Source organism: Actinia tenebrosa, unplaced genomic scaffold (assembly GCF_029948245.1).
Source record: "Actinia tenebrosa isolate PJP-AT-01 unplaced genomic scaffold, QUT_ActTen_1.0 PGA_scaffold13__45_contigs__length_12533684, whole genome shotgun sequence".
Classification (NCBI taxonomy): Eukaryota; Metazoa; Cnidaria; class Anthozoa; order Actiniaria; family Actiniidae; genus Actinia; species Actinia tenebrosa.
Genome location: NW_028292573.1, coordinates 7,976,264 through 7,989,036, shown reverse-complemented (window position 1 = coordinate 7,989,036; position 12,773 = coordinate 7,976,264). Strand labels below are relative to the sequence as shown.

The following is a 12,773-nucleotide window of genomic DNA, read 5'->3' as shown; positions in this document are numbered from 1 at the left end:
AGAGAAAATAGGAATGGGAAAGGAAAAGATGGGAGAGGAGAGGAGGAGTGGAGACTAGAAGAGAAGAGAACAGAACAGAAGGGAAGGGAAGAGAAGAAAAGAGAAGAGAAGAGAGAAGAAGAGAAGAGAAGAGAAGAGAAGAGAAGAGAAGAGAAGAGAAGAGAAGAGAAGAGAAGAGAAGAGAAGAGAAGAGAAGAGAAGAGAAGAGAAGAGAAGAGAAGAGAAGAGAGAAGAGCAGAGCAGAGCAGAGCAGAGCAGAGCAGAGCAGAGCAGAGCAGAGCAGAGCAGAGCAGAAATAAAGGAGAAGTAAAGATAAATGAATAGACAAGAGAAGGGAAGGAGGGTGAAGAGAAGTGGAATGAAAACAAGACTTGAAAATAAGCAGGCTAGCAAAGAAAATAAAATAAAATACAACTGAGAAAGAATGAGAAAGAAAAAAGGAAGAGAAAAGAAAAAAGTGAATGAAAGAGGAATAAGAGAAACTTTGTATGTTAAATATCAAGATACCTTTGATAGTTTAAATGAATAAACTGTAAAATATTGGTGTTTTAAATATCTTCATTAACATACTTTGTTGTACAAGTTTGTTAAGTCTTAGAATGCATGCAATATATCCGTGAAACAAAACCAAACGTGTTGTCTAATTGCAGCTATTTTGTACAAAAGTGGATATTAACAGAGCAGAACATTGGGAGCAAAAAGGAAATACCTCAATGCGTCTTTATTTGGTTTATGAGTGAATTCTAAGTTATTTTACAACTAAATAATTGTTAACTAAATATTTTTAAGCACTACATAGTAAATGTTTCACAGATATATGGTGTGACTCTTCAAGTAACCTAAAGTAGGGTAACAAAGTTGCTGGTATTATAAAGTATTCCTTTCCAGGAAATGAAATAAAGAGGTTCAAAATATTACAATCTACAGTCAACTGTAGCCTCGTAGGCACTCCAATGTTACAGACACCTAACTATTGGGGACAGAAGCAAATATTCCCTGGTGGATAATACTGACAAAGAAATGCCTGTAAATAACTTGCGATATTGCGGAGGCTTGTTACTACAGGCACCACCGAGAATATCCACTGTAACTGGGTATTGAAATATATATACACTCAACATACATATCAAGTTAGTGACTTGAACCATTTTGTCCCAGTGCATCATGGGATACACTGGGTTGAGGTGTAACCATGTTTTACAGAACTGGATGTTGTAGCTTTTATACATGCTTAAATTAATTTTCCTGCCTTGATTTTGCTTTTAGCTTTAAATTTGATCTTTAACCAAGAAAAAGCATGGTAAAAGCATGTTACTGCTATTTTCATAAACATGCAAACTTGCTAGTGGGGAGCTGCTCACTAAAATTTGGTTTTCTGCTGCTGTCAATCAAAAGTAATCAGTCTGTACCTATTATATTTTGGACTGATGGCAATGAAAAGCCCCCAAAAATCATTGGCAGTAAAATCATTAGAAACCATGCATAGTTAAATACACATATAAACCAATTATCACCAAACTACCTTCTCTCTATGTTGCAAATAAATTTCTCTAATGCATACTTCTATGTCGATGTTAAATAAGAAATACATTGTCATCTGCAGCATATATCTGGTTAGCTTCTTGCATGATTTGAATGGCTGCGTCAAATTCCAGCTCGTCATACTTAGCGTCAGTATTGTCTTTGTTTATTGACTCCCTCAGTTGAGCAAGAGGCAGGGATTGAGCATGAGCAGCGGAGAAGGCATTTACCAAGGAGGTTTTAAACTTGGCAAGTCTGTCAAACAGAAATAATTCACATTTAAGTAACTCATACAGTGTTCATGCTGAGGTAACGACTTAAAATTCAAGGACTATTCAAGGTCGAGTATACAAGGACCCAAAAATGAATTTTCAAGGAGTATGTTCAGCTAACTATGCCAAGGTTTTACACGGTGGTTGCACAAGGCTGACTTTAAGATTTTCCGATATTTCTGACTAGATCTATTTCAGAACCATGCAAGTAATGATCAAAGCATAAATCCCAGGAGTTTCGCTAACATCGTAAAATTCAAGAGCTTTTCAAGTGCCCTTGAAAACGTGAATTAAATTCAAGGAGTTTTCAAGGAGTTTAAGGAGTAGCACAAACCTTGCTTATAATTAATGATAGTTTGTGAGGATTTCAAGGTATTAAAGATTTTTTTAAATATTACAAGTTTGGCTCATCTTCCCTCCACTTTGCTTCCTCCAGCACTATGTCCCACCCTCCCCTCCCCCACACCCTTTTTGTCATCATCGAAACACTTGCCATTGAAGGATACTATGGTATAACAATATAATTTCACAATACCTAATATTCATTTTGATTCAAAGATAGTTTAATGATGTCATTTCTTTGAGTATTATTTTTTCTCCAGCATCCATCACAAGATACACCAACGATCTTGCATTATTTTACAGGGTTAAACACATGGCCTGATACTAGAGAAGTAATATTTCAAAGCCTCCAATATCGGACTGGACAGGATTTCAAGTCCAAGCAATTAGTTCCAACTAATTGCGCGGACTTGAAATCCCGTCCAGTCCGATATTGGAGGCTTTGAAATATTACTTCTCATACTCATTATTATTCGACTTGGAGTAACTTGAACAAAATTAATTCAGTCCTAGGACTGAATTAATTTTGTTCCAGTTACTACAGACTGAATCCACTCCTTTCACAAGACTTTACCAGGTTTCAAGTAACATCATGTGACCCAAAAATAGCCCATTGATTGGCTGGTTTCCTCATGAATTATTAATGAGTATGAGAACATTGATTAAAGACTATTTCTAAAGCAACAGGAGTATTCAATACAGCAAAGCAGAAGGCAAAAGAACTGAAATCGTCTTACCGTTCATCTGTTATTGTTCCTTGTGTTGCTTCACTTGTGTCCATTTGTTCTTCTGCCTGGCTGTCATCAGCACTTGGCTTGGATGAGCGACGCTTCTTTATTTTCTCCACAACATCTGTGAAGGCAGGTGTTTAAGAACAGGTCAATTTTGATCCTAGTTAGAATGGGATTAGAAACCTTCAAGAATCAAATTACAGTGAGGACATCTTGAACCTTGAACACTTTTTGTCACTATCTATTTATGCATACTTTTGGAAATAAGATTTATTTTGATCAATTAGGATATTTGAACTCAATAATAATAATAATAATAATAATTACATGTTTTACCAGGGTAAGCTCGTCAGCAAACAGCTGTTATCAAGGAGCGCCCTGGGGGCAACAAAAATTATCAACAAAATAATAAGATAATTAAATATATATATACTGTAAAATACTAAAATGTTAGTAAAAATCAATACAATTCATTAAAACATTTAAAAAATATCTTTGAGATTAGACTTAAATAATAATAAAGAATTAATCTCTTTAAGAGAGCTAGGTAGACTATTGTAAATGATAGCTCCAGAATAATAAAACGTTTTCTTGGCTGATTCAGTCCTAACTTTTGGTATGATAATATTTAAACCATTTTGTCTAGTATTATAGCCATGTGAGACATAATTAAAGTAACCATTAAAAATCTCAGGTGCAATGCCATTTAAGCACTTAAAAATAAAAATAAGCTTATGAATTGAACATCTATTTCGAAGACTCTTCCAGCCCAATTTATCTATCACCTTATCATGGTCTAAGCTACAATCCTTTAAAATTATTCGGCCAGCTTTCGTTTGTAAATGATCTAAAGAGACATTAATAGAAGCAGCCAAATTGATATTCCATGTAAAATCACAATAATCTAATTTTGGTAAAACCATAGTGGTATAGATTTTGTTAGCTGCATACGTAGTGAGACTATTTCTCAATCTACTCAGTAAGCCAAGCTGACTTGAAACTTTCTTTATAAGTCTGTGGACATGTTCTTTAAAGGATAGCGATTGGTCTAGGTATACTCCTAAATACTTATAAAAGCTCTTACGTTCAAGAATATTGTTATCTAAATAAACATCAAAGTTTAAATTAGAGTCAATTTGATTAAGTTTCATATGAGTTCCAAATACCACGTATTTGGTTTTCTTGGGGTGGATGTAGAGATCATTTAACTTTGACCAATCAGCAAGGTTTTTAAGCTCGTTGTTTAGCTTTTGAGTTAACTGAGCCATGTTTGGGGCAGAGCAGTAAATAACGGTATCATCAGCATACATCAGTATTTTAGTGTTTTGTAAACAATTCGGAAGATCTGAAACATAAAGAGAAAACAACAAAGGGCCTAATACGGATCCTTGTGGTACTCCAGAAACCATAACTTGAGGATCTGACAATGAACCACCAAGAAATACTGACTGGGTACGATTTTTAAGATATTCGGCCATCCAACGTTGCTCTTTATCACAGATACCAAGTAGCTTCAGTTTTTCTAGTAAGGTAGCATGCTCAATAGTGTCAAACGCCTTTCGATAATCTACAAATACCGCACCTGTCAATAATCCCTCATCCATATTCTTTCTAATGGAGTCTGTAACGAAATTTATTGCTGCTTGCGTGGAGTACTTGCGGCGAAAACCACATTGGTATTTTGACATAAGATTGTGTTCATTAAGATACTCAATTAATTGTACTTGAACTGCCTTCTCTAGGATTTTTGATAGCACTGGTAGAATGGAAATTGGACGGTAGTTGTCCATTTCGTCTCTCCCTCCTTCCTTGAATAACGGTATAATCTTTGCATGTTTCCAGTCAAGAGGAATTTGTTGTGTTCTGATGGAAAGATTTATAATAGACGTTACAGCTGCACTAATGTACACAGCTCCATCTTTTAACAATCGTGATGGAAGACCATCAAGCCCAGTCACTTTGTTTGTCTTTAACTGCAAGAGTTATTTACAGACAAAGCCGATATTAACTTCACTCAAGTGGAACTTGTGATTAGTAGATCTGCTAAGGGGAAAGAAGATTGTTGACGAATGATTTCTATTCACGCCTGATATCCGAGCTTTTACATCTGTGAAAAATTTACAAAAACTGTTAGAGATGCATTCTTTATCCGTGATAGTTTGACCATTGATCTTTAGTTGATTGATTGCATCTGCTTTTGGAGATTTACTCGGGAGGATTTTTTTAACTGCTTTCCAAAAGTTTCTCGGAGAGTCCATATTTTCTTCAATAAAGTTCCTATTATAGTCAGATTTTACACGCCTTATTGCAGCAGTAACTCGATTACGACATGAGCGATAAATGAACCAATCTTCGTCTTTCCCAGAAAGCTTTGCTTTACGTAAATGATAGTCTCTAGTGTGTATTAAGCATGAAATTTCTGGCGTCATCCAAGGATTAGAACAACCACGAACCTTTCTTGTTTTCACAGGAGCATGTAAATCACAAATTTTGGTAAAAATGCTTTTAAAATTATTCCAAGCATCATTAACACTATTAGAATAAGACACTGAGTCCCACGAAGCATTCTTTAGATCGTTCACAAAGGAATCTTTGTTGTATTTACTATAAGTACGGCCCGAAACCATGCGAGCTTGGAACTTTAAAGAATTCATTTTTCGTACACAACCAACCATGAAGTGATCACTCAGACCAATAGGAACAATAGATGTAAATGGAATGTTATGTGGGTGTGATGAAAGTATAACATCTATCAATGAGTTAGAGTTTCTTGTTGTCCGTGTTGAATCCCTAATAAGTTGTGACATGGCCAGACCATTGAGAATATTTTTTAACTCCCTTGAGGTGCCAACTTCTCTTTGGCGAGGAAGAAAATTTGCATTCAGATCGCCAATTAGCAATATTTCCTTTTTCTCAGTTGTGGCGCCTATAGTAAGGGATTCTTCCAGTTCAGAATTAAAATTGTCACTTAAATACTGGGAACCAACAGGAGGTCGATAAATTGCCCCAAATAAAATATTCTTTGAGTTGTTTATAAGAATTTCAAGCCAAATACCTTCGACAGAAGTGGACTCTAGGTCCCCTCTTCTAAGAACTGATAGAGTGTCCCGTACAAAAACAACAACTCCACCACCTTTAGCTTGACGATCCCTTCGATAAGTAGTAAAACCATCTACTTTAATTTCATTATCTGAGACTGTCGACTTCAAGTGGGTTTCCGTGATTGCAAATACATCAATTTTGTTATGATGTTCCAATATTAAGCGTATTTCATCCATTTTAGGTAGAAGAGAACAAATGTTCAGATGAATAAATTTACCTCATTTAACATGGTTTGAAACAGTAGGAATTAATATCATGAAAAAAATCCAAGTGTTCACAGCTGGAGCGTCCTCGCTGTGTGATATTTATAAGGGGAGAGAAGATGGAAGGGAGGGAGGGAGGAAGGGGGGGAAGAAAGGAAGGAAGGAAGGAAGGAAGCAAGCAAGCGAGGAAAGAAGCAAGCAAGCAAGCAAGCAAGGAAAGAAGGAAGCAAGCAAGCAAGGAAAGAAGGAAGCAAGGAAGGAAGGAAGGAAGCAAGGAAGGAAGGAAGGAAGCAAGCAAGCAAGGAAGCAAGCAAGGAAGCAAGCAAGGAAGCAAGGAAGGAAGGAAGCAAGGAAGCAAGGAAGGAAGACAGGAAAAAGGAAGACAAAAAAAGGAAGGAAGGAAGAAAAGGAAGGGAGGATGGATACCAGTAAGAAGAATACCAAGAACAGGATTCTTATACTTGTTGTAAAGACCCAGACACAATGTCATGGTGCAACACTGCGTGCAACATTGCAGGCAATGCTGCTGAAGTAGGATAGTTTTCTAATTCAACAACATTGTGAGCACCAAAATGCGTTGTGTGTCATGGCTTCCAACATCAATTGCATGCAACATTGTGTGCAATGTTGCATCGTGTGTCCGTAGCTTAAGAGGACGTCATCAAGCATAAATGAAATACCAACCCTCTTGTCCCTCTTCTTCATCACTATCAAAATCAAATGGATCATAGCCTTCTTCTCCTTCTTTCTTCTTAGGGACCTTCTGCTTCTTTGCTTTCTTAGGTGTCTTAGATGTCTTTTTAGTTTTTCTCTGTGTTCCCTCATCCCCTGTGTCTTCTCCCTCTGTGCCGCTCTCTTCTGTGTCTGACTGCTGCTTCCTCTTGCTCACCTTTCTCTCCACCTGTGTTAAGCATTAAATGGAAATTTTATTCAATAACAAGCAATAATGGCAAAAAGCGCCAAAAACTAGACCTTTGTATGAGTTTTGATCCCAATTTTCGTTTTGGGTTAACACTCAAAACCTTTTTTAAACAGTTACAAACTGATGTACTATAATAAATGCTTGTTTGAAGCTGTATTTTCAATTGTACAAAGATGTTTTGTTGCATTTGTGTTAGAATGTTGCTTTGTCAGGTTTTTTTATAGAAAATGTATGGGAAATAAGCAAATGAAGGCCTAAACCTCATTTTCGCTTCAATTTTTTGCTTTGGGTTAACACTTTGATTCCACTTTTATCGGTCATCTCCACTTCCAAACAAGTTAAACTTTCTGAATAACAAGATTTTAGCCTTGTACAACAACAGCCTTTCTTCAAGAAAATAGTTTTGGCACTCACCGCTCGAATACGAAAAGAATTCTCTCTTAATCATCAGTCAGGGATGTGTTAGGTCAATGCATTTTTCAAATAAAAATTAAAAACTATTATATTGTATTAACTGCCTATCATCAGCTATGGGTTCCCTGTGGAACCAGATATTATGGGATGTGGAGACCACATGCAATGAGTCTCAACGAGTGCACCAAATTTGGAAATAAAAATCAGTTTTGTTTGGGACCTCAAACTTGAAACAGTGGTGCTTTCACCCCCAGTGACTTGGGAGCAGTTACATAATACTCATTTCATAAGGTTGGTGGAGTGAATACAGAATTATTATTCAATACACCCAAGCTAAAGAGGCCTACTTTATAAAACCCTGAAACGAATTTTGGGTTGACCTAAGTGAGTAAGTCAGAGTATGGAAAACTCACAGGTCAAATTATTATTTGGTGTGTTGGATTGGAGCAGAAATGTTAGGGACTGTTCATTAATTATGCCTTGGGGGGGGGGGGGGGGGGGGGGCTGGAGGAAAAGTAGGGGGCTTTGAAAAAATCGCACAAAGAAGGGGGGGCTTTAATAGTATTTGCTGACTTAAAGGGGGGGTTGAAACATTATTGAGGTATGTCTAAAAGGTCATAAGGAGAGGGGGGGGTCAAAATAAAATTGGGGGGGGGGGGGGGTGTGAATTTTTCCATGATTTTTTTCAATTTTTTCCTCCAGCCCCCCCGAGGCATAATTATTGAACAGTCCCTTATGACAATGTCTGTAAGGGGGGTTCCAGATCTCAATCAAGTGCTACTTTTCCCGGAATCCTATGACATTTATTAATGTTTTCAAATTTTTCCCAAAAATCCAAAAGCAAAATTCTGCATCACAACTGATGTCAATATTTTGAATCACGTAAGATTTTGTTCTAATTTCCCAGAACCAGAGCTAATAATATTTTATGCATTGTCCAAGCTCCCGCAAATACCCTTCCAGACCCTGTATTTACTGTTGTTTTTATAAGCATATACATGACAACATAATTTATATAAGGGGTCTCTATGAAGCCTCTAATGTCCTATCCATGCCTTCAATAAGGGTTCAGTGCTCCCTCCCATTAGACTCTTCCAAAATGCAATACTTACAGGAGCTTGGGAAACAACAAATATGTTGAATTGAATAAAGAAAAGTGTGATTTGTTTTGCTTGTATTTTACAGTGTATATGACACAAAAAAAAATTTATTGCTTAAAGTGCTACTACGACGAAAATCGCTCAAACTTGGATTCAGCTGAAACTTCCTAAAAATACTCTTTAAAGGTCCAATAATCACTGTATGAAGTGTTTTCTCGATATTCAGGACGAAAGTATGATATTTTTACGATTATTTTTTGGAGTCTGTGACGTCATACACTCAACATCAAACATTGCTACATATATTTCTTTGTATATAAATCCTTAATTTATTTTATTCCTATGAAGCCCAAAGGGTGGCTAATGTGCTTATTTCACATTACTTGAGACTATAATTAATATTTTGGGGTGTTTGGGTATTTCTTTCTCCCTTTACTACTGATATTTTGATCATAAACTACAAAGAAATGTATGGAGCGATGTTCGATGTTGAGTTTATGACGTCACAGACTCCAAAAAATAATCGTAAAAATATCATACTTTCGTCATGAATATCGAGAAAACACTTCATACAGTGATTATTGGACCTTTAAAGAGTATTCTTAGGAAGTTTCAACTGAATCCAAGTTTGAGCGATTTTCGTCGTAGTAGCACTTTAAAATGTATAGTTTGTTAGTAATAATAAGTATATCGTAATGAAATTTGTTTCAAAAGCTTATTTCTTGAGATATGTGAGAAAATTAAGCCCAATTTGTGACGTCATTTTGTTGACACGTACTCTAGGTTTGGTAGTAATGCACTAAATGTAAATTGTGGTAATTCGTATAAATTAACAACAAAAAACATAATCTATTTATTTTTTACGTAGTTCTCTTCAAATATTCGGAAACTGAAAAGTGTACTACCTGAAATTAAGATTCTACATTCAAACATATTTCGTGTATTTGCAACTAAATCTGGAGACTTGTAAACAAAATGACATCACAACTTGTGCTAAATGTTTTGGAATTTCTAGAGAAATATGTTTTTGAAACAAATTTAACCATGATATTCTTATTAGTACCAATAAACTACACATTTTCAACATTAAATTGTTTTCGTGTCATAAAAATATGCACTTTAAGAGTGATCAGATAGCCAACCTTGTGGAAGTAAGCAAACTGGACCATGTTGATAGCAGCTTCAGCATCATTCTAAAAACACAACTGATGGTTATTCATTCATTCATTATTTCATTCATTCTCTTAATATCTCTTTCTTCGATACACTTGTAAATGTATTCATGCATTTATTTTTTCACCCATTCGTTTATTCATCCATTTATTCATTCACTCATAAAAACATTTATTGATCAGCTGAGAAAAACCCCTCATATCTACAGCACCTCACCTCAGTAACCCCTGGTATCTACAGCACCTCACCTCAGTAACCCCTGGTATCTACAGCACCTCACCTCAGTAACCCCTGGTATCTACAGCACCACACCTCAGAAACCCCTGGTATCTACAGCACCTCATCTCAGTAACCCCTCATATCTACAGCACCACACCTCAGTAACCCCTGGTATCTACACCACCTCACCTCAGTAACTCCTGGTACCTACAGCACCTCACCTCAATAACCCCTGATATCTACAGCACCTCACCTCAGTAACCCCTGGTATCTACAGCACCTCACCTCAGTAACCCCTTGTATCTACAGCACCTCACCTCAGTAACCCTTGGTATGTACAGCACCTCACCTCAGTAACCCCTGGTATCTATAGCACCTCACCTCAGTAACCCCTGGTATCTACAGCACCTTACCTCAGTAATAGTTTTACTCATTCTTGCTTTAGCGTGAGCTGTTGAGAGGCGGATCAAGGTTTCCAGTGTTCTTGCTGTTACAGGGGTAGTCTATAGATGCAAAGGCAAACTTATTAATATTAAATGTTTTTTGACATAAATGATTTCTGGGTAGCATGAGTGGCATGCGCTACTATTGCACTGTCTCTCATCCATGTGTAGCTTAGTATGGGTCAATTCCCAACTGAGCCACATGTGAGTTGAGCTTGTTTGATTTGTTGTTCTCTCCCTTGTCATGTGGGTTTTTCTCTGCATTCTCCATTTTTCCTCCGTCCATAGAAATAAACACTTGAGTGTTGTGTGCTGTAAATAATGAATGTGGTATAAACACATCATTCTGTTGAGTATTATTTCTTTGTTTGATGGTTGCATATAAGAAGACACATGAATATGGATATCCTTTAAACAAAGAATCATTCATAAGGGAATGAAACAGTCTGAAATGTGCAAAACATTACACCTATGTAATTTTGATCCATTGAGTGTTGAGCAACCCTCGTGCAAGAACTCTTACTGGGAGTGATAGTTGTAAAATACAAGTCAAAATATGTTATGTTTTCTCTTTACAATATCAATAAGAAAAAAGACAGATAAAGCTGACGCCAATGAGTGCGCACTCATTTCATTGGTTGTTTTGATCAGTGAAAAGTTTTTTATCATTTTTGTTATTGTAAAGACAAATTGATATCAGTTTTTTGTGTCTGTCCTCTTATTGACGATAAATTACGTCATCACATTGTAAGAGGACAGACACATAAAAAACTGATGTAAAGCCTCAGTGGCAGAGCGGTTGAGATCTTGTCTAGCAAACGAGAAGTCAGTGGTTCGAGTCCCGCGAAAACCCAACTGAGGCAGATTTTTTAATCTGCTTATACACTCGATGTAGCATACACTTAACATATAGATGTCAATTTGTTAAATCTATGTTTATATAAGACACTATGCTCTCCATCAGGATATTGCAGCATTATGGTGGTTTTGTTCAAGGGCTCTCCTCAGGGAAGCAACAAGTGACAAGACTGCTTGCCACTCCCCAAAGCAACACAAATTTAATCCCAAACTCAGATGTTTATACAGGAGCCATGGGTGACGTCGAACTAACCTTTGCCCTTTCGTTGGACACGTTTTCTTGGTCCCTTAATTCTGAGTAGGCTTTGGATATCTTATCAGCAGCTTCTTTTGTCAAGGCAGGCTGAAAAAAAGTATTACAATGTCAAAGCAGGTCATATATTTTGACATATGAAGTTCTGCACTACTTGTAAATTTGATTGACAGAGCCTAAAATGCCGGACGCCTGAAGTCTGTTAGGTCACAGAAACATGAAACGGGTGGCACTTGAGACCACAAGTCTTTCCCTTAAAGATTATTTCTTTATTTGACAGTTGCACTTGAGAAGACACATGAATATAGAGATACAACTCAAACAAAGATTCTTATTCTCAAGAGAATGACACATGGTAACCTGGAGTGATATACTAGGAAACATATAAGTTTAAAATTAATCTCTCGTTTTCCAAATGTGACATAAATTAACCACTTTCTGGAAGGCACAGGAGGTAGATAAATTAATAGATCAAAAACAGCTTTCCGTATTTGATACTCTGATCAAAACACGTGGGATGTTGAGAGAACACAAGAGGAGCGTATAAAACCACAACGCGTAGCAGAGTTGTTTCCAGCTTCTTGAGTGCTCTCTCAACATCCCAAGTGTTTTGATCAGAGTATCAAACACGGAAAACTGTTTTTTGATCTGTTTCATAAAATAACAAACACACCAAAAAAACGAAAAAAATATCATATTATTCTGAAGTATTTGTAAAGGATGATGCGTATGAACGTTTATCAAAACCAGTTTTCATCAGCACCTTAGAAATCTTTTCCCCCTGGACATGATGGGACCACAGGCAGCCCAATTGCATGACAAAGGTTGCCCATTCTTAAATCCAACATAAACACATGGTCCGACGATTAACACAGAGCATGTCTATGCAGTCAAGTGATTGACCATCAGTGCACATACACATACCTTAATGGCTTTAGCAACATGGATATACTTCTTCATAAACGCAAGGGAAATAAATTTGTCATTCTTAGACTTGCGTGGACCATATAACATGGGGTCATGCTTCTCAAATATGGGTGTATCCTCATCTTCTTCTTCAGCTTCTGGGTCTCGGGTAGACAGGATATCTGATGCTTCTCCAAATGGAAGAGCTTCAAAAAAAATATAACAGAATTTCTCAGGTATTTGATATACAAATGATACTTATTCATTTTTCTCATGATTGAGGGTCATTTTGAGGTCATTACCCTCAATCGTGA

General features: G+C 36.7%; 1 protein-coding gene across 1 annotated transcript in view; it reads right to left on the bottom strand.

Moving 5' to 3' along the window:
- Positions 1-702: 702 nt before the first annotated feature.
- The window catches only part of LOC148911745 (zygotic DNA replication licensing factor mcm3-like), a 28,583-nt gene continuing 16,512 nt past the window's right edge, over positions 703-12,773 (bottom strand). Inside the window, exons 18-24 of the mRNA XM_089029036.1 lie at positions 12,478-12,665; positions 11,554-11,643; positions 10,413-10,502; positions 9,750-9,800; positions 6,856-7,072; positions 2,873-2,987; positions 703-1,776 (exon numbers count right to left, since the gene is read on the bottom strand). Of these exons, the coding sequence (XP_088885162.1) occupies positions 1,575-1,776; positions 2,873-2,987; positions 6,856-7,072; positions 9,750-9,800; positions 10,413-10,502; positions 11,554-11,643; positions 12,478-12,665 (953 nt within the window). The 3' untranslated portion in view covers positions 703-1,574. The remainder of the gene's footprint in view (positions 1,777-2,872; positions 2,988-6,855; positions 7,073-9,749; positions 9,801-10,412; positions 10,503-11,553; positions 11,644-12,477; positions 12,666-12,773) is intronic.